This window comes from Diceros bicornis, chromosome 19 (assembly GCF_020826845.1).
Source record: "Diceros bicornis minor isolate mBicDic1 chromosome 19, mDicBic1.mat.cur, whole genome shotgun sequence".
Lineage (NCBI taxonomy): Eukaryota > Metazoa > Chordata > Mammalia > Perissodactyla > Rhinocerotidae > Diceros > Diceros bicornis.
The window spans coordinates 25062820-25084251 of record NC_080758.1 but is presented as its reverse complement, the minus strand read 5'-3'; the positions used below and the strand labels follow the sequence as shown (position 1 = coordinate 25084251).

Sequence of the window (21432 nt, the reverse complement as noted above, 5' to 3'; positions counted from 1 at the left end):
TGGAGCTTCTAATCAAACCCTAGAAGATAGACTTAAGCAAGAAATTGCTTTGCTTATTCCATAACAATATATTATATCAGGTTAAAAGTTTGCATAGCAGTGGCAGTGAGGAAAGGCAAGGACTTTGGAGTCAAGGCTGCATTTGAATCCTTTTTCTGCACTCAGTAGTATGACCTGGGGCAAATATCTTCATCTGTAATGTAAAAATAGTCATATCTACTTTTCTAGGATTCTTTTGAAGAGTAAAAATACTGTTTATTCATTACCTAGTTGAGACCCTGAGCCTTTGCATGCTAACTGGTGGCTACATTTTAGTACTTTTTACTTATGTTGTGTTTCAAAGTTCATGTTTCAAAATGTATGAAATAATCACAGGTAAATAATAAATATCTATAGAAATATTTAATTTGGTTCAAGTTAAAGATAATTCAGGAAGAGGGCAATCATTCATTCTTAATTAGAAAATCAACTAGCAGTATTAAAGTATAAGGAGCGTTACCACTAGAGGCCATGAACTAACAGGAAGAGAAATCATGGACAAAGCTGACACCACATGTACTGCTCCAGATCCTCTCTGCCTACAGTCCTACCAGACCCACCCTTGTTACATAGTTAGTAACTATATCTTATGTTAATATTGTTTGGTATTTTCACAGCATTTGAATTAGAGCTTCTCAGAGCATTTTTCTAATGAATGAGTGGCTTGAATTAAGTATTTTATTGCCTCTCTGAAAGTGGAAGGTTTTTCATATTTATCTAAGATTTAGGAGCAGTGGTACTTAATGAGGATCACTGTGGGGCTTAGTAATAGATGGAATAATCTTAGACTTGTTTCAGCTGCTCTAACCACAGGGTTAATAGTGAATTTTAAACTTGCCTATGTATAGTATTTCATCGATTCTAAGACTACCATTTTCATATTTTAATGTCTCTGAAATTGGGACTGTATCATAATTATAATTGGAAAAAAATTCTTCAGTGGTTCATCAAAGTCAGTGATGTCTTAGATTCTTTGAAATATAATAATAATAAGCAGTGTGCAAATATTATCTCTAAAATAAATACCAGTTTGAACAGAAGCAGTAAAAATCGACATGAAATTAGAAAACCATCACCATCTGAGGAGTGTAGATTCCTGAGAACTTTGTAGCACTGCTCTTTGATTTGTTGGCATGGTTACTTACAAGATTTTTTACGCTAAATTTTCTTTTGATTTCAGAGAATGGTTCTTTCTTTTGTCACATGAGGTGTTGAACCCAATGTATTGCCTGTTTGAATATGCAGGGAAGGATAACTACTGCTTGCAGATAAACCCAGCTTCTTACATCAATCCAGATCACCTGAAATATTTTCGTTTTATTGGCAGGTTTATTGCCATGGTAAGTGCAGATGGAGAACTGTGTTTACTTTGCTAATTCAGCAACACTAAAGCATTATTTCTTTAACGTTATCATTTGAAATTTTCTCATCACTAAGACATTTCTAAGATTGGGTTTGTTATATTTGCCCATTTTCCAGAAATGTACCATAATAGATCATATGACAAGGGAGCCTTTTTTTTAATGAAGAACTCATCTAACATTCTGAAATACAATGACTATTACAAAATTCTCTTAAATGGTATTATTTTATTCTTGCATAGGCTCTGTTCCATGGGAAATTCATAGACACGGGCTTTTCTTTGCCATTCTACAAGCGTATCTTGAACAAACCAGTTGGACTCAAGGATTTAGAATCTATTGATCCAGAATTTTACAATTCTCTCATCTGGGTTAAGTAAGTTTGTTTCCATTTAGTTTATCAACATATAGTCTATATGCTTCCATTATGGTATTGGTAACTTATCCAAACTGTAAGCATGTAATTGCTTTATTGAATTTAAATAGTTTACATTTAACCTATCTCATTATTCAATATGATAAATGTTAAAGAAATACACCCAAAATCTTAGGCAAAAATATGATGACTTTAGAGCATAATCTTCTAGTTTTCTTATTATTTTGATGTTGTAGTTTAATAGTAATTATTTAAGAACATAGTCTGTTAGTTAAAAACTCTTATATGATTGAATTAGTGTAACACATAGTGTTAATTTCATTTGTACAGAGAAAACAATATTGAAGAATGTGGTTTGGAAATGTACTTCTCTGTCGATAAAGAAATTTTAGGTGAAATCAAGAGTCATGATTTGAAACCCAATGGCGGCAATATTCTTGTGACAGAAGAAAATAAAGAGGAATATATCAGGTGAGAGAGAATGCTCCTTTTGACATAGTTTAGCCTTTCTGTTGGTCTACAGCATGTTGATTATTGCCTAGTAATACTAGTGGACAGTGTTTTTTAAAAAATTTGCCTTTTAACTAATTACTATAAGAACTGATCGTGTATTAATAAGAACATGATTGATCACCTTCTACCTTATAAGTGCATTGAGGAACATGGAAAGTGCTTTGGGAACTCAAAGAAGGGAGACATCATTTCATCTAGTTGTAATCATGGAGCAAGTAGCTGGTGATATTTAAGTTGAGCCTTGAAAGTTGGGGAGAATTCAGTTGTGCAGAAATGAGAGCAAAAGTTATAAGCAGAGATATGGAGGCTAGAAAACACAAGTCACAAATAGTAAATAGGGAAGAGTAGCCATGGTGTGTGGTGCTGTCAGCTCAGAGTTGATATCCCATTCTGCCGTGTCCTGCCTTACAGAAGCCAAAGAAAATGAGGAATATTGAGAAGATGTGGAGGCTAATAAGTTATAATAACCCTTAAGAAAACAGAACTACAGCCAAGTGGTAGATATAGAAGCCAGATTACAATAAATTCAGGACTAAATTCAGTAGACAGTCTAAATTTCTCTTTGAATAAGTCTGGCAGCAAAACAGTGAGAGGTAGGATGGATTCTTGTGGAGGCAGCAGGGTAGAGGGACTGTCCCACAGGTTAATTCAAACTAAATCTGACAGAGAATTAATCTAGTGGGTGCTAATGGGTTTTATACCCCCTTTCTGGCACGTTTCCATTTAACCAGAATTTTGAAGATTTATAAAGTGATAAAAAAAATTTTCGTTATATAGAACTTTCACTTTTTCTCCATAAGTGGGAGTTTTAAGGGTAGAAGTAGTGCCGGATCACTCTTTTATTTTTTTAATTTTTATTTATTTATTTGGTGAGGAAGATTAGCCCTGAGCTAACATCTGTTGCCGGTCTTCCTCTTTTTGCTGAAGAAGAGTGAAGGGTGGCTCTGAGCTAATATCTGTGCGCATCCTCCTCTATTTTGTATGTGGGATGCCGCCACAGCATGGCTTGATGAGCAGTGCATCAGTCTGTGCCCGGGATTCAAACCTGCGAACCCCGGGCCGCCAAAGCAGAGCGGGCAAACCTAACCACTATGCCACCTGCCAGCCCCTAGATCACTCTTTTAAATACCAATTCTGTAACCACTATGCCATGTAACATCATGTCATTGAAGAGAATCTCAAATTTATATGCAGATATTTTCATGGGGAATATTTTAAGATCAGGTAAAATATAAGTAAAATGATGGTTTATAGTGTATCTCTCTTCTATTTTGCATTGGTTCATACTTTTAGTCTCAGGAGTTAGTAGTTCATTCACATATTCTCAACACCAATTCTGTCAGACCAGGGTTAGATTTCACATATCTGCTGCTGCTTGAGTTCCAGTTTCTGGGTCTCTTGCCTGCTTTTCTACTTTTACTTCTTTTGCTTCTTATTAATATAGCCGCTCCAGCTTTCTTGTGATTGGTATTTGCATGGTATATCTTCCTCCATCCTACTTTCAACCCTGTGTCTTTGTATTTAAAGTATGTTTTCACTAGATTTAGAATATTTTCACTAGATTTAGAATTCTAGATTTCTAGTTTTTTTTCTCTCTTTTTTCTTTAGCACTTTCTGTCAATAACATTCCATTTTTGGCCTCTGTTGTTTTTGATGATGTGAGACATTGTTTTTGTTGTTTTTCTGAATGAAATGTGTGTTTCTTCTGTGGCTTTTAAAAGATTTTCTCTTTAATTTTGGTTTTTAGCGTTTTGACTCTGATGTACCTAATCGTAATTGCTTCTATATTTATCCTGTTTGGCATTTGCTGAACTTCTCGTATCTGTGCTTGATGCCATTTCAGCAGTTGTGGAAAATTTTGGGGCTTTGTCTCTATGGATGTTGTTCCTTTTGCCTCATTCCCTCTCTACATACTTCAGAGACTTCAGTTACATTTATATTTAACCTTTGCTATCCCATGGTTCTCAGATGCTGTATATACTTTTTATCTACCCTTCAGTTTGGATCATTGTGATTGATCTGCCTTTGAATTCACTACTCTTAAACTCATCTAATGAAATTTTCATTTCAAATATTCCGTAATTTCCATTTGGTTCTTTTAAGAGTTTCTCTGCTGAGAATCTCCTTCTCTTTACCCACTTTGTCCACCTTGTCCTATAAATTCTTTAATACATTTTTAATAGTTTTTTAAAAGTCTTTGTTGACTTCAACATTGGGCCATCTGTGGTCCTTATTCTATAGACTTTTTTCTCTTGATTATGGGTCACATTTTCCTGCTTTTTTGCATATGTAGTAATTTTTTATTGTGGATGATACATGGTAGAGACTCTGGATTCTTTTCTCTTCCTCTGAATAATACTGAGTTTTGTTTTGACAGGCAATTAGATTAAGGGCAGATCACATTGATCTGTGGAAGCTTGCTAGAGCTGGTCTATTTCCATTTTGCCTTTAATCCTAAAACATAACCTTTATTCCTAGAACATGGTCCTTACTCCTCATAATGGAAAGCCCAAGGTGTTTACCACATAACTTTGTGAGATGTAAACTCTTAAATTCTGTCTGTCTGGTCCTAGGTAGCTGCTGAAATTTCTTCTTGGGTCTTTGGCTTTCCAGATGTTGCTTTGCATAGGGTTCCTTGGAGTCTCTTCATCCTACACGTGTGTTTTAGGGGTCAGCTAAGGATTTGAAGTAAATTTCTGTGCAGATTTGGGAGCTCCCTCTTCTTTCTTTCTGGGATTTTTCTGTAGCAGCTTTGGCAGCTTCAGGCTTCCCAACCTCATGTCTCCTCAGCCCAGTAAGGCTGTTGCTTTCTGTTTGAGCTGCATTCCCTGTGCTTCATGTAAACTAGGAAGTGCCCTCAAGGAAAAAGCCTGTTAAATGTGGATCTGCTCCAGTGTGCCAACCTCCTTCAAGAATTTCATCACCCCCAGTTTCTGCCTGCTTTTGGTTTTTCTCCGATGCCTTCAAACATTTATTTTTTATAATTTGCCCAGAGTTTATAATTCCAATCACCAGAAAGATTAGTCCAATACAACCTCCACTGCCATTTCCCATAATTTCAGAGTTTTCAATGAACTTTAGGACTTCACTTGTCTTAAGTTGTCATCAAGTAATCAAATGTCTAAAATACACATATTTGCTCATTAAAATTGTTAAAAAGTAAATATTCTGTAGTAAAATGGAAAAAAGTTTGTCATTTTAACTCTGTTAATATGTATGTATGTAGATGAAGATTAGAAGAAAGTCCAAGTTGAAATCTAGAATATTTAGTTGATGAAAATTTTCATTAAAAGTATTTTCATTAAAAAAAATTGCGATGGGGAAACCTATAAGTTAAAAGAAGCTTAAGAGACTTGCAGTCTCTTTTTTAGAGTCTGATTCAAGCAATATGTTAAAAAAAAATTGAGTCAATCAGTAGAATTTGAGCACTGCATATTTGATATAAAGGAATTATTGTTCACTTTTTTTGTGTGATAATGGAATTGTGGTTATGTTTTTAAAAAGAAACCTCATCTTGTAGAGATATATACTGAAATACTTATATTTAAAATTAAATTATATGGTATCTAGGGTATGAGTTAGGGGCATAATGAAATAAGATTGGTATTGTATTGAAGCTGGGATATCTGTACATGAGGTTCATTATATTCTACTTTTTATATATATTTGAAGTTTTTCATAATAATAAAGTTTTTAAAAATTATTTTTACACTCAGAATTTAAAGGTAAAATCTAAACTTCCTGATAGTTTTTTATATTTATTTACCAGAATGGTAGCTGAATGGAGGTTGTCTCGAGGTGTTGAAGAACAGACACAAGCTTTCTTTGAGGGCTTTAATGAAATTCTTCCCCAGCAGTATTTGCAATACTTTGATGCAAAGGAATTAGAGGTAATGAGTTTTTCTTCTTTCCTCTGCAGCATGCTGGTAAATAATGCCTTCAGGTGTCTGCTTTCAACTCACTTTCCCATTTTTCCAGTGGCAATAGTATTTTTTATGCTGGCAGGATGTTTTGAAGCATCTCCAGTAGTTTAAAAAGTCCACGACTTATCCAAATATATTAAAGTATTACAAAAAAAAAACTATTACTATCAGAACCTCTCTACAATGAGTGACTTATTTACCTGAATACGTATATGTATTAGACACCATACATGGAAACTCAACCTTCATGAATAATGTAGATATAATTCTTGATACACAATGTACAAGCCAAAGCTGATTAATTTGTTTTTTGAAAGTTGTCTAATATTAGTCTTTTCTTACCTACATCTAGCATTTTTGTATAGGTTGTACTATTACTTAAAGAAATCATTTGTCTTTTTCATCCCTAAAGGTCCTTTTATGTGGAATGCAAGAGATTGATCTGAATGACTGGCAAAGACATGCCATCTACCGTCATTACACTAGGACAAGCAAACAAATCATGTGGTTTTGGCAGGTTTGTCTCAGTTTATTTCTATTGGCGGCCACACCATAATTTTTTAGAAATTGCTTACCACATATGGAAATGAGTCACAGAACAAAATGTACCAGTATGTTCAGACTCCTTATTCCATCCTATTCATTTATAATAAATGAATACAGATTATAATAGCATCCTTTTAAGACTATTGCCAAGTAAGCAACACACACCTTATGCCTTTGCCCAGAGTATGACAATTCCAGATGATTAAGATTCCCCTGCATTTGATCTAAATGTTTTTAGAATTTTATAGAACTATCTAAAGTATGGTTTTTATCATCATACCTCATTAAGAATTACATAATGTTTAGAAGGCAAAACTTAAGAGAGACCTGGTTTGGAATCATAATGGTATCTCTTCAAAAAATGTCTGCTATAAACACATTTTGAAAACATGCTCAAAATCACTAATCATTAGGGAAGTGCAAATCAAAACCACAATGAGATACCATTTTACACCCATTAGGGTGGCTGTTATCAAAAAATGGAATGTAATATTCATGGTGAGGATGTGGAGAAATTGGAACTCTCTTACATTGCTGGTAGGAATATGAAATGGTGCACCACGTGGAAAACAGTTTGGTGGTTCCTCAAAAAGTTAAACATAAAATTAACGTATGACCCAGCAATTCTACTCCTAAGTATACCCAAAAGAATTAAAAGCAGGGACTCAAACAGATACTTGTATACCTATGTTCATAACAGCATTATTCACAATAGCCAAAAGGTGGAAACAACTTAAGTGTGCATCAACAGATGAATGGATAAACAAAATGTGGTATATACATACAATGGAATATTATCCAGCCTTAAAAAGGACATTCTGACATAGGCTATATAACATGGATGAACCTTGAGGATATTATGCTAAGTGAAATAAGCCAGTCACAAAAGGACAAATATTGTGATTCCACTTACATGAGGTGTCTAGAACAGGCAAATTTAGAAAGTAGATAGAAAGTAGAATAGAGGTAACCAGGGGCTGGGGAGAGGGGGAAGTAAGGAATAAATTTAATGTATTCAGAGTTTTTATTTGGGATAATAAAAAAGTTCTGGAAATAGAAGTGATGGTTACACAACAGTGTGAATATACCTAATGCCACTGAATTGTATACTTAAAATGGTAAATTTTTATGTTTTTATATATTTTACCACAACAACAACAACAAAACCTTTTTGAATGTCTACTATTCATGTAAAGAAATTCATAAGAAACTCAGATGAACTGGGCTTCTTGTAACAAATGAGATTAGCATTTAAAAATACTTAACAGTAGGGGGCTGGTCCAGTGGCATAGTGTTAAGTTCTCATGCTCCGCTTCGGTGGCCCGGGGTTTGTGAGTTCAGATCCTGGCTTGGACCTACATACCACTCATCAAGCTATGCTGTGGCGATGTCCTGTATACAAAAAATAGAGGAAGATTGGCACAGCTGTTAGCTCAGGGCCAATCTTCCTCACCAAAAAATAAAATAAAAATAAAAATAGTTAACAGTAGTACAATAGGATAAAAAATATTCTTTACAAAAAAATATCTGGCTGAGCCAAAATACTTGTGCTACAGGCTAAAAAGCATCCTCTAGAAACCTAATGCTTTGAGTCAGAGTTGTGGGAGTTAAAAGCCACATAATTCTGGCAACGCATAGCTACACCAAAACCTAAAGAACATTGAGAGGAGGAGGTTATTGGGATATATCTGGATCAGATTTCTGTGAGCTTGATTTCATTTGTTTATAAAGCCAAAAAGTCTATACTGACTCAAGCTCTGTGTCCTGTGTAACCACATGAATATCCTATAGGATAGGCAGATCTAGAGGGAAAAAGGAGGGGCTGCCGTAGAAGAGCTGATCTTGAGACTGCATGAGTAGGAAGCTCTTAGGCCCACAGCACTCTTCTTTTTCTATCTCCCTATAAGGATGTGGTCCTAAGATTTATATCGGGGAAGGTTAGTGGGGATTTTTAACCAACATGGAGAAGCTCCTCCATCTACAGTGGTAGGTACAGTCATTATCTAGTGCATCTGATACCGGGAGTTCAAGATTTGAAATTATCATTTTTCTTTCTTGTTTAGTATGCTAAATGTAACATATGACCTATATATCTCTTCAAATGTGCTTTTAACAGTTTGTTAAAGAAATCGATAATGAGAAGAGAATGAGACTTCTGCAGTTTGTTACTGGAACCTGCCGATTGCCAGTTGGAGGATTTGCTGACCTCATGGGTATGTATACAGGATCACTTTTCCTATACAGAAAATTGTTTATCACACTGCTGTTACATCAATGTGTATACAACTTATCAGAAATAACAAAGACAAGTTATAGGCATTTTCTTAACTAGTCACAGTTATCCTGGATTTGTATAAACTTTTAAATTACTTTGTCGTCCTTAACATCTAGAAATGTTTAACCCTTAGGATAGACCCCATATTTTAACTTAGTAGGATAATGGTCTTCTATATGTAAATCTGTTTAGTCATTTGGTCATTTGGCAAACATTTTAGTGTCTCCTACAAGCCAGGCACTATTAGTTGTATTATACTATACAGTCATGCACCGCGTAATGACATTTTGGTCAACAATGGACCGCATATACAACGGTGGTCCCATAAGATTAGTACTATACAGCCTAGGTGTGTAGTAGGCTATACCATCTAGGCTTGTGTAAATATACACAACGACGAAATCACTTAACGATGCAATTCTCAGAACGTATCCCTGTTGTTAAGTGACGCATGGCTGTATTTTAATGTGTTTACCGCTATTCCTATTATACCTGGAGCTCCTTGAGCTATAGATCCGTATCTTCATCTTTTTATTTCTGGTGCTTAGCACAGTGCCTGTCATGTAGTAATCACTGATTAAATTTGCATTGTTTTGAAATGAATGATCATGAGAATATTTATTTTTTGACTAAATAAATTAAGTAAATTCAAGTTTTACTTGAATACAACATAATGCCAAGTACCATAGGAGAATAGAAGAGAAGTTGTGATCTCTAAGCCTGCTTCAGCTGAAGCAGAGTGTCAGAATTCAAGAACTAAGCAGGCAGTTTTGGATACAGTGTAGACCCAGTTTAAAAGACTTCAGGGCCGGCCTCGTGGCTTACTGGTTAGGTGCGCGCGCTCCGCTGCTGGTGGCCCGGGTTCAGATCCCGGGCACGCACCGACGCACCGCTTCTCCAGCCATGCTGAGGCCATGTCCCATATGCAGCAACTAGAAGGATGTGCAGCTATGACACACAACTATCTACTGGGGCTTTGGGGGGGGGAAAATAAATAAATAAATAAAATTAAAAAAATAAAAATAAAAGACATCAAAAGCCAGACAAAAAGAATTTAGAAATAACTCTGAGGGTATTGGAAGCTATGGAAACTTTTTGAAGGGAGGAAAACTTGCTGAAGCTGCATTTTAGGAAGATTTGGTAGCAAGGTATAGCATGCATTAAAAGATAAGGAGAGCCTGGAGATAGGAAGAAATTATTGGAGCAATGATGAGAGCCTGATCTTAGGAGCTGGAAGTAGAGACGGAAAAGAAGGGATAAATGCTAGAGAAGTTAAAAAAAAAACTAGAAATAGGACTTGATTAGAAGATGAGATATAAAGGAAGAATGTCAAAGATAATACCATGTTATGAACCATGGAAAAATGGAGAAGTTGTGACGTGTAAAGAACATGGTTTGGAGGTGTTGGGGGAGGATAATGAGTGGTTTAGAACCTATTGAGTTTAAGGTGACTGCCAGGCAACTAAGTAGAAAATTTTGGGGGGCCGGGGGTGGTGGCGGGTGCGCAATTTTACAGGTGTTACTAAACTATGAGTTGAGAGGTAAGAATAGAGAGGGAAAGTAGAGTCATCAGAGCAGTGACATTTGAAGCTGTGAGAATGCGTGGGCTTATGCAGAAATAGAACACAGAGAAGAGTTAGAGGGCTGATGCTTAGGAACATCTGTATTTAGGGATGAAACAGAAATAGCCTAGAGGCAGACTTAAAGGAGAGGCCAGACAGAGGTTGAAAAGGAGAAATAAATATTCTACTCTCTCGGAAGCAATATAGAAGGGAGGTTTTTATCCAGTGCTGCAGAGAGGTCTCAGAGAAGGATGATTTCTAAGTTTTTGGAGAGGTGCACTTTTGAGAATGCTCTCTAGTTCGAAAAAGGAAAACCATGTTGGAGGTTGGGGAGGTAAGGAGTAGTGACCAAAATGAGGAAAAAATTGGTACAAGCTTCTCAGTATAAACTGGAAGTCTGATCATTAAAAAGATGAGAACTATGGGGGCCGGCCCTGTGGCATAGTGGTTAAGTTTGGCACGTTCGATTTTGGTGGCCCAGGTTCGTGGGTTCGGATCCCAGGGGTGGAGCTACACCACTCATCAGCCACGCTGTGGCAGCAACCCACATATAAAGTAGAGGAAGATTGGCACAGATGTTAGCTCAGGGCTAATCTCCATTAGCAAAAAAAAAAAAAAAAAAAGAACTAGGTCTGCTCTTGGGAATAATATTTGGGGTTGTGTGGGGCTGTCTACAACACAGAAGGATACCTGTGGAAGGCAGAGACGGGAAGATTATGGTTTGTAGAATTTTAGAGGCCATCTGATTTAACCCAGTGTTGGAGGAGAAATTTGTAAGAGTGGTGTATATAATAATTTAATGTGGTGGTTCTTGACCTTATCAGTTCTAACGTCCCATTTTTATAACAAATATTTATAATAGCTTCTTTAATATTCTGGAATGAAATTGGTAGATGTGAAATAACGTATCTACAATCTCCAAAAAATACATACACGTAGCATTAACTGTAATATAAAGGAGAAATTTTTTAAAAATGATTTATAATGAAATAATATTTATTTTAATACATGTATATTTGGGAACAGCTATGTTAGTAGTCAAATACTTCTTCCTACTTAAAAGAAAAGGTTTGGGTTTAAGAAAAGATGAGAAGCCCTTCTGTATAGCACTGGAATATGAAAGAACAGATAGAAAAGGTAAGAAATAAACTTAAATATGATAACAAAAAGAGGGAAATAACCTAAATGAAGTAGGGATAATACTGCCAATAAGTTATAGATGATCAAAATGGAGAAAAATTAGGTAGATCTTAATTTAAAATGTAGCGTCGGGGCTGGCCCGGTGGTGTAGTGGTTAAGTGTGTGTGCTCTGCTTCAGCAGCCTGAGGGTTCACAAGTTCGGATCCCGGGCATGCACTGACGCACCACTTGTCAAGCTATGCTGTGGCGGTGTCCCATATGAAGTAGAGGAAGATGGGTGGGCACGGATGTTAGCCCAGGGCCAATCTTGCTTGGCGAAAAGAAAAAAAAAAAAGAGGAGGATTGGCATCAGATGTTAGCTCAGGTCTGATCTTCCTCACAAAAAAAAAAAAAAAATGTAGTGTCTATCATGAAATTCCACTACAGGCCAAGGCTCTGATATGTAAAAAGGCCTCAGAGACCATATCATTTGAAAGTTGAAATAGGCTGAAATTAGGAACATAGGTGTAAGAGTCTACCTAGAAGTTGCGTGGTTTAGGGACAGTGTCAGAGTAAGATTGAAAACAACAGGCAACCTAAAAATAATTTCATTATAAAATGTTTGTAACTTGATGTCTTACCATTCCATAAAATTTTAGAAAGCATTCAGGATGATAGTATGACATATTTGTAAAATAGCCTTTATTAATGAAATTCACTAAGATCTCTTCAATTCATATTTCTCTGCTAGTTTAATATTTGATTCTAAGTCTATTAAAAACAATCCAGACTCTTGTTACATATTAATTAGCACTATTAAATGAAACTTTCCATCTGTGTGGTTAGAAATGCTGTAATGGGGGCTGGCCCGGTGGCGCAAGTGGTTAAGTGCACGTGTTCCGCTGCAGCGGCCCGGGGTTCGCCGGTTTGGATCCCAGGCACGCACCGACACACCGCTTGTCAGGCCATGCTGTGGTGGCGTCCCATATAAAGTGGAGGAAGATGGGCATGGATGTTAGCCCAGGGCCAGTCTTCCTCACCAAAAAAAAAAAGATTTGGCAGATGTTAGCACAGTGCTGATCTTCCTCACAAAAAAAGAAAAATGCTGTAATATATTGAGTAGAGAGAACGTGCAGAGTAAACTATTTAATAATTTTAGGCTTAATTATTTAATAATTTTAAATATCCTTTTCCATAATGACCATTTCCTATATTACTGAGCTTTTCACATAACTTGTGAAAACACTTTGACGTTATTAGATACAAAAGTACTACCAATTTATATTTGTACTGGGTTTAGTCAGGTGGGACATAAGGAAATTCTTTGAACATGACTGACCCACACATTGCAGAACATTTAGTGTGCCTGGCCCCTTCTAATTAAAAAGTCCAGTAGCACTACCAGTCATTGAGACCACCCGTAAATGCTTCCTAGGGAGCAGTAGTGACCTTTTAGAAAACCAATGCTTTAAGATCACCATTCACAGCTGTCTCCAACAGAAGGCAAATGAGAGGCAAGAATTGGGTGTGTTAAGTGTGTAAGGGTATGCCCGACAGGACGTATAAGCACAAGCATTGTTAATATTGAATTCACTAGGATGTTCATAAAGTTTTAACAATTTTATATTTAAATTGTTTTATTGTATAAAATAGTGGATTATAGTTTCCCTATTGTGTTTACACTAAAATTAAGCTTTTTATGTGTTCTGTTCTTATGTGAGGTATTATTAATTATAACATTTCTGTTATTCTGGCTAAGGAACACTAGATAAAACTGCATTTTCTCCTCATGGGCACACATTAACAAAATGGTTCTCAAACTTTAGCACTCATCAGAATCACCTGGACGCTTGTTAACAAAAAACACATTGCTGAGCCTCACTCCCAGAGTTTCTGTTTCAATTCAGTAGGCTTGGGATAGGGCCTGTGAATCTGTGATTCTGACAAGTTCCCTGGTGATGCTAATGTTGCTGGATTGGGGATCACAATTTGAGAATCATTGTACTATCAAACGTTGATGATTTCAATATGTTTTAGGGAGCAATGGACCACAGAAATTCTGCATTGAAAAAGTTGGGAAAGAAAATTGGTTACCTAGAAGTCATACCTGGTAAGTAAAATCAGAAAGATTAGAGAACATAGCCTTTTTCCAGTTATCCTGTAGATATTAGAGCCTGTTAGAAATTAGAAATGAAATATTTTCCACATGGTATTGAATTATTTTTAACAGCTTTATCAAGGCATAATTTACATACCATAAAACTTACCCATTTTAATTAAATGATATAGAGTACATTTAGAGTAGTAACCATCACTACAATCCAGTTTTAGAGCATTTTCAATACCCCAAAACAATCCCTTATGCCTATTTGCAGTCAATCCCTTTTCCCACCCATGAATTTTTTCTTTAATGTGATATTTAGAAAACTTTTAACTTTTTTTTTATTGATGTCTTAATAGTTTATAACATTGTGAAATTTTGTCTTTTTTTGTGTGTGTGTGTGTGAGGAAGATCAGCCCTGAGCTAACATCCATGCCAATCCTCCTCTTCTTTTTGCTGAGGAAGACTGGCCCTGGACTAACATCCGTGCCCATCTTCCTCCACTTTATGTGGGACACCGCCACAGCATGGCCTGACAAGCGGTGCATCAGTGCACACCCGGGATCCGAACCGGGCCACCAGCAGTGGAGCATGCGCACTTAACCGCTATGCCATGGGGCCAGGCCCTGAAATTTTGGTTGTACATTTTTGTTTGTCAGTCACCATATACATGTCTCCCTTCACCCTTTGTGCCCACCCCCCACCCCATTGCCCCTGCTAACCACAATACAGTAGAAAACTTTTAACTTTTTTCTCTGAAGGTAGAGGAAGAAATCAAGTCTAGATAGCTATTGGGAAAGCTAATTTCTAACATGATGAATAGAAGTATTATTTTCTCATTATAAATGTAGTTTAACCACATTTCCAAAAATGTACAAAACTAAAAACCAACCCTAATCTTAACTTAAATACAATATGTTTGAATTTGACCTAACATCAACAGTATCTGAACTTTATTTTGTGAGATGTTTCACTGGTCATATAGGGACCTTTATTTTCCCCATCTGCCCTTTTTACTTGGTTTATTGTCTATTCCTTTATATTTTCATACATATACATACATGTGGGGGGGTATTTTTTTATTTTTATTTATTTATTTATTTTTTTGAGGAAGATCAGCCCTGAGCTAACATCCATGCCAATCCTCCTTTTTTTTTTTTTTTGGCTGAGGAAGACCAGCCCTGAGCTAACATCTATTGCCAATCCTCCTCTTTTTTTTTTCCCCCTTTTTCTCCCCAAAGCCCCAGTAGATAGTTGTATGTCACAGTCTCACATCCTTCTAGTTGCTGTATGTGGGACGTGGCCTCAGCATGGCCAGACAAGTGGTGCATCGGTGCACGCCCGGGGTTCCGAACCTGGGTCGCCAGTGGCGGAGTGTGTGCACTTAATCGCTAAGCCACGGGGCCAGCCCCGAGATTTTTTTTTTTTTTAAATAACAGCTTGGCACCTTTGTTGAAAATCAACTGACCATAAATACATGGGTTTATTTCTGGATTCTCATTTCTGTTCCGTTGATCTATATATATCTATCTTTAATGGCAGTACCACATTATCTTGATTACTATAGCTTTGAGTAAGTTTTGAAATTAGGCGGTATTCATTCTCCAACTTTGTCAAGATTGTTTTGGCTGTGCTGGGTCCTTTGGATTTCCATATGAAGTTTAGGATCAGTTTGTCCATTTCTGCAAAGAGGTCAGCTGGGATTTTAATACAAATTATTTTGAATGTGTAGATCAATTTGGGGGGGAGTATTGCCATCTTAACAGTATTAAGTCTTCCAATCCGTGAACATGGGATGTCTTTCCATTTATTTACGTCGTCTTTACTTTACTTCAACAATGTTTTGTAGTTTTCATTATACAAGCCTTGCATTTCTTCTGTTAAGTTTATTCTTAAGTTTGAAGCTATTATAAATGGAATTGTTCTCTTAATTTCATTTCAGATTGCTCATGCTAGTATATAGAAAAACAATTGATTTTTGTACATTCATGTTGTGCATATATGTTTTGATTTGACCTCTTTTCCCTTGCTTTTTTCAAACTTGGAACAGACTGTGCCATTACACTGTTGTGAACAGCTTATCTTAATCACACAGGAAAACTAGCCTCATTACTTTGTCAAGTTCCATGTTTCCATTTAACAAAAGTAATAATTGTACACTTATTTTCCCTTTGTGGATAGTATTATTTCTTCTGTTGCCAAATGTTTACCTAGGCCTTATCCTAAAAATATAGCAGAGGGCCAAGGCTTTAGGGCAAATTCATTACATGTTACCTTGTGAAGGTGATATTAACATGGCCCAAAATGAGAAGATGCCCTTTAAAAACTCACAGCTAAGAACAAGGCAGAGAAATTCAGTAGGAGCAGAATATTAGATATTAGAGCAGAAGATTGTTCCTTACTATTAAAGTGGTATACTTAAAACCTTTTGATAAGAGACCTATGGCCCTAGGTCAGAAAATTACAGAAAAAGTTTGCTGACCACTGATCTAGATTAGGGTGGATGGGAGAGCATGAGAGAACTAAACTTTTACTGAGTACCTGCTGAGCATCAGGCACTGTGCTATATAGATGCTTGTTTTTTCTTCACTCTACCCTGAGAGTTAAATAATATTATTCCCATTTTACAAAAGAAGAAACTGAGACTCAGAAAGGTAAAAGTACTTGCTCAAAGGCTCAGTGACAGAGCTGGGATGTGAACCAATTTTGTGTGACTTTAAAACTAGTGCTGTTATATACTACACTGCCTATATTATTCTTTGTATATTTCCTTTTCTAAAGCTAACAATTCTTGCTTTTAGTTTTAACCGCCTGGACCTGCCGCCGTATAAGAGCTATGAGCAACTGAAGGAAAAGCTGTTATTTGCCATTGAAGAAACAGAAGGATTTGGACAAGAGTAACTTCTGAGAACATAGACCACCGAAGGACAAGAACTTATTTGCAATGTTTCTCCTTTTCCTTCTCTGCCTATTGCACATCTTGTTGTAAACTTGGACTGTGACTGATTAGAGAGTTATCTGAGTGTAAGTAAATTAATGTTATCTCAGAGATTTATCTCCCATTGATTCTAGATTTCTACTCAGCGTTTCCAGAAATCAGATCTGCAAACGACTAGTCAAAATCTTACTTAACATAAGATTTAACAGCAATGAAATCTACCTTGTCTTATTCCACTAGATTGTTTCCTTAACAACAATTTTGTATATGTGTGTCAGAAGTCTCACTTGGGGGTAGGTTTTTTTCTTTTAGAGATACTACAGATATGCAGGGAAGTCCCATGGTAACTGAAATATGTAAGATCTTCCTATTAAGCCTCTTGGTAAGAGGTATTTGTTAAAAGAGCAAGCTTAGCCCTGCTTCTGGGGACATGAGCAAATTTCTGGCTTGTGCTCTCCCTTTCATTTCATCTGGCCTGTTGTTTTTCCTTTCTGGAGCATGAATCCATGCATCATTTTGATGTTATCACTAGAAAGTGATGCAAAACTCTTGTATCTCTCTACAGAGTAGTTTTGTTAATTTGAATTCAGGGAGAAGTTGGTCCCAGCCTGCAAATGACTTCATAACTTTCTTCATTTGGAAGTTTGATTAATTGCCTTGCAAATACTAAACTTTATATAAACAATATTAACACTGTGCTTCCTTCACTGTCGTTTACAAAAGTTAACCTAGAATTGGAATTAATTTAGCTGAATTCATCAAAGGCCATCATTGACAATTTTTGTATGTTTCTCTATATAAATTGCATCTTTATAGTTTTATCATAATCCAACAACTTCGGTTATATTATTGTTAAGGAGTTCAAGTTGTAACTAGAGTGCTTTCTAGTCCAAACAGAGGTCAATGAAACATCCTCTAAAATTACATTTTCATTAGGGAGGGAGAGCTCTGGTACTGGCTAAAAAGAAGGGAGTAATACATTTACTAGCAATATATTTCTAATAACCACAGAAATGTATTCTCTGTGTAAATTAAAAGTCTGCAAATTTATTATTTCTCTGACATAGACTGGAGTAGTCATTTCCATTCTTTACATTATCCTGAATTGGATGTTCTGTTCACCTCTAAAAATTTTAACAGGTTTTTCCCATGACTATTTAATTTTAGACTGCTCTGTTAGTAACTGATGAATACACTTTGAACTTCTGTGTAGTTAATTCTTTTAACTTGGCCCAGCTTAGACTCTGTCAAGATATCGCTGCTGTCAGAGGTTTGACTTTATAGACAGTGGGATGAAGCCTAAGCTATCTGAGTCCTATCATAGCTGAATCCTGAAGACAGCCTCATAACTTGTGAAACAGGGACTCGGGCAGGTTTCAGTAGCATAGCATGAACAAGTAGCATTGAGCCAAAAATAAGCAGAGAGTAGCAAACCCCTGTTCCATATGGAAAGAAAATGTTTTTTTGTCCCTAACTACTCTTTTTTTTACATCCTGGAACAACAATAAAAACATTTTTAAACTTGTGTATCTGTATTCTAAAACACTGCCATTGTAAAACAGACTTATGTGAGTGAAAGGGTTGCCTCATCCAGAAACTGTCAGTGTAAAGGGGGAGGTTAGGCTCTCCTCAACCCTATATTTTGTTTTTTATTCCATGTACTCCAGGAAACTGTAGTAGGGCTCTCTAAAAGCCCTAGTTGTTTTCAAAGTAGGGACTCTCTGCCTTTTTGTTGGTAGGGAAAAAAAGTGCTATTGCTTTGTCTCACAGAGCGAATGTCTGCCAACTACCCATTCATTATATAAGTCTGAATTTTGGTAATATATGGCTATGGAGATTAAGCCTTCTGTAAAGACTTTCTATTGAGGTGAATTCTTATAGTGAAATGTAGTTACCTACAATATTTACTAGAGATTTATGAGATTAAATTAAGAGATAATGTAAGAAAGTAGACTTTTTTCGTTCTACATAATGCTTGATGATTTATTTAGGGACCTAGACATATTGTGTGAAAATGTATAAATATCACCCAAAAGGCTTTCTGCCCTATATTTTTAAAATACAGAATAGTTATATTTGAAGTAGCCCTGGCCCTAGTTCTATAGGGCTTGGCTATTTAATATTTTTATGGAAGAAACGTTTAGTTCTGGAAAAGGTAAATGCTTGTATATATTTTTGCAGCCTGGGATCTCCCTTACTCCAGTTCTTCCTTTAATTTAAGTGGCCACATGTATATGTCTTCCCTGCTGTGTTAGGAAAATGGGGGCTGGATATCCCAAGAATCAGAGGTTATATAAAAATACTGCAAATAGACAGCAGACATAAATATCTACCAAATGCTATCTTAAATTTTGGTCCAAACTGAACATTTGGAAATAGATTTATTGTAAGTGTTTAATTAGAGTGATTTCTTAAATCTGAACTAAATTGCTTTTAGAATCCTTTTTCTTTGTAAGCATTGTAAATGCTAATAAATCCTGTTAATTTTTTTACTGCATGTTATGTTGAAATAAAAACAAAGTAAAATGAGCAATTGCCTTATTCTTCTGCTCTTTTGGGAGGTTGGGGAAGTCAGCATTTCACAGCCTGAGTCAGGAGGGAAGGACCTCGCTTGTTTCATCAAATAGAGTGGTTTAAAACTGATCCAGCAGCTTATAATAATGAATTCCTGCTCTGTCTTTTATGATCTTATATCGGAGTGGAGAAGAATCTTAATTTCATAAGACTTACAATAACTCTAAAATTCGGGTACTAATTTTTCATCAAGAGATTGACATACCAAGGTCAATTCATCAGATTTTAGTGAAACATGACTCACCTGCCCACAAAGGTCTCATCGTAAATGAACCATTTCCGTTAAGCCCACTCTACCACTTCTTATTTATCTGGTTAATAATCTGAAATGTTATCAGGATGACTCATGGAATAAGACTTCTCTTTTTATATCCCTCCTTGTTTTGGATGTAATTCCATCCTTCTAAACTCCTTTAGGTTAATTTCTTCTATTTAATATTGTTGGTATCTCCAGCCCCCCTCATTTTTGTGTTTTTGTTTCAGAGTTATTGATAAAATTATTTGTATATATGCTATGCTTTCATTAACTAAAAACAGGGAATGGCAGCACTGGATTGTATATTACTGTATTGGAGTTCCTTTGTTTTCTTGAATTGTAATTTCAAATACTCAGGTAACTCTACAAATATCACAGGGAGTCAAGTGCTCTTATAAAGGTCCTTCGGGGGCTGCCTCACTTGCATTTCCTTAAAAGATGTAAGACTGTTTATAATTAAACTTTTTCGATCCTTCATTTGCACACTTTTTTGTTAGTCTTGAGTAAGAAGGTATTCCCCACCTGTAGAAGAGCCTTCTATATGACTGGGTTGTATAGATTTCCGCCTCTCTGCTTTCATAATTGGGCAGGTTACAGCCTCTCTGTACTGTAGAGTGGGTAGAAGAAAACTAGGAAGACCACTGAGGTGAGATTGGATTTGGCGCCTATGTTGAAGAGAACTGAGATGAAGACATCTGCTTTTCTGAGACAACTAAAGATGCTCTTAAGACAAGACCCCAGCCATGGGTGCCAACTAGAGAATCACCAGCTAGCTTCCAAGACTGACTGACTGTTCTCAATAAGCTGTCCTGCTCACTAACTTCAGTAGACTTTTATCTTATTAGGAAACCAGGTGGTCATGGTCTCATTTAAAATAGAACCAATGGAGAGGCTAAGGGAAGAGGGATCTTCTAATAGGCTGATCTAACAGTGACTGGAGGACAGAAACTGCAGGTCCCCCCCAGGTCCCAGAAGCAGACCCTGTCCTGTTGAATCTATCCCATATAAGCAGCTAGGAAGTTCTAGCTTTAGTATGGCTAAGAAAAAGGGGGAAGACATATTGCCCTCAGCATGAGGAAATCTTTCATGGGGAAATAAGTAGTGGTTCTTACTGACCATTTGGCTCTCTGGCCCCAGACCCTACAAAGCATCAAACTGAGACTCAGCTGTGGCTGGCTGACTGCTGTTCTCTAGACTTTTAGGAAGAGTGTCTCACATGTTCTGAAACTCCAGAACAGAAACGGCTGTCACTCCCAGCCCATTTCAGTTGTCAACTCCTTTGTGGTCCGGACATTTTAGGGGAGAATCTAGGGGAATCTTCCTGGTTGGCAAGGAGAGGAGAGTCTTCAGTGGAGAGCTCAGAAAGACAATGTTGGTCAATGAACAGGTTCCCATTAAGCAAAGATGTTGTGGGCAAGAGGGTTTCCTGAAAGCACCCCACAGGGAAGGATCTTAAGAATTTGCAGTCATACCTGCAGATCACTGAAAACAGCCATATTGTTATTTTTCCTCTTTTTTTCCTAGGAAGATCAGCCCTGAGCTAACATCCATGCCAATCCTCCTCTTTTTGCTGAGGAAGACCAGCCCTAAGCTAACATCTATTGCCAGTCGTCCTCCTTTTTCTCCCCAAAGCCCCAGTAGATAGTTGTATGTCATAGTTGCACATCCTTCTAGTTGCTGTATGGGGGACACAGCATGGCCAGACAAGCGGTGCCTCGGTGCACACCCGGGATCCGAACCCGGGCCACCAGTAGTGGAGCGCACACACTTAACTGCTAAGCCACGGGGCCGGCCCCATTTTTCTCATTTCTAATTCAGACCTCTTCTATTTGTCTTCCCTATCCTAGCA

The 21432-nt window shown here is 36.8% G+C and overlaps 1 protein-coding gene across 6 annotated transcripts in view; it reads left to right on the top strand.

The window, feature by feature from the left end:
• Positions 1-20058, top strand: part of ITCH (itchy E3 ubiquitin protein ligase) — a 127172-nt gene extending 107114 nt beyond the window's left edge. For 5 of the 6 annotated variants that reach the window (XM_058562874.1, XM_058562870.1, XM_058562872.1 and 2 more), the window contains 8 exons: positions 1220-1379; positions 1643-1776; positions 2107-2247; positions 6059-6179; positions 6625-6729; positions 8875-8971; positions 13752-13824; positions 16617-20058. In XM_058562874.1, coding sequence (XP_058418857.1) covers positions 1220-1379; positions 1643-1776; positions 2107-2247; positions 6059-6179; positions 6625-6729; positions 8875-8971; positions 13752-13824; positions 16617-16716 — 931 coding nt within the window. In that variant the 3' untranslated portion in view covers positions 16717-20058. Of the gene's footprint in view, positions 1-1219; positions 1380-1642; positions 1777-2106; positions 2248-6058; positions 6180-6624; positions 6730-8874; positions 8972-13751; positions 13825-16616 lie in introns of those variants that run through there. The other variant, XR_009222915.1, reaches the window with a different exon arrangement.
• The last annotated feature ends 1374 nt before the right edge of the window (positions 20059-21432 follow it).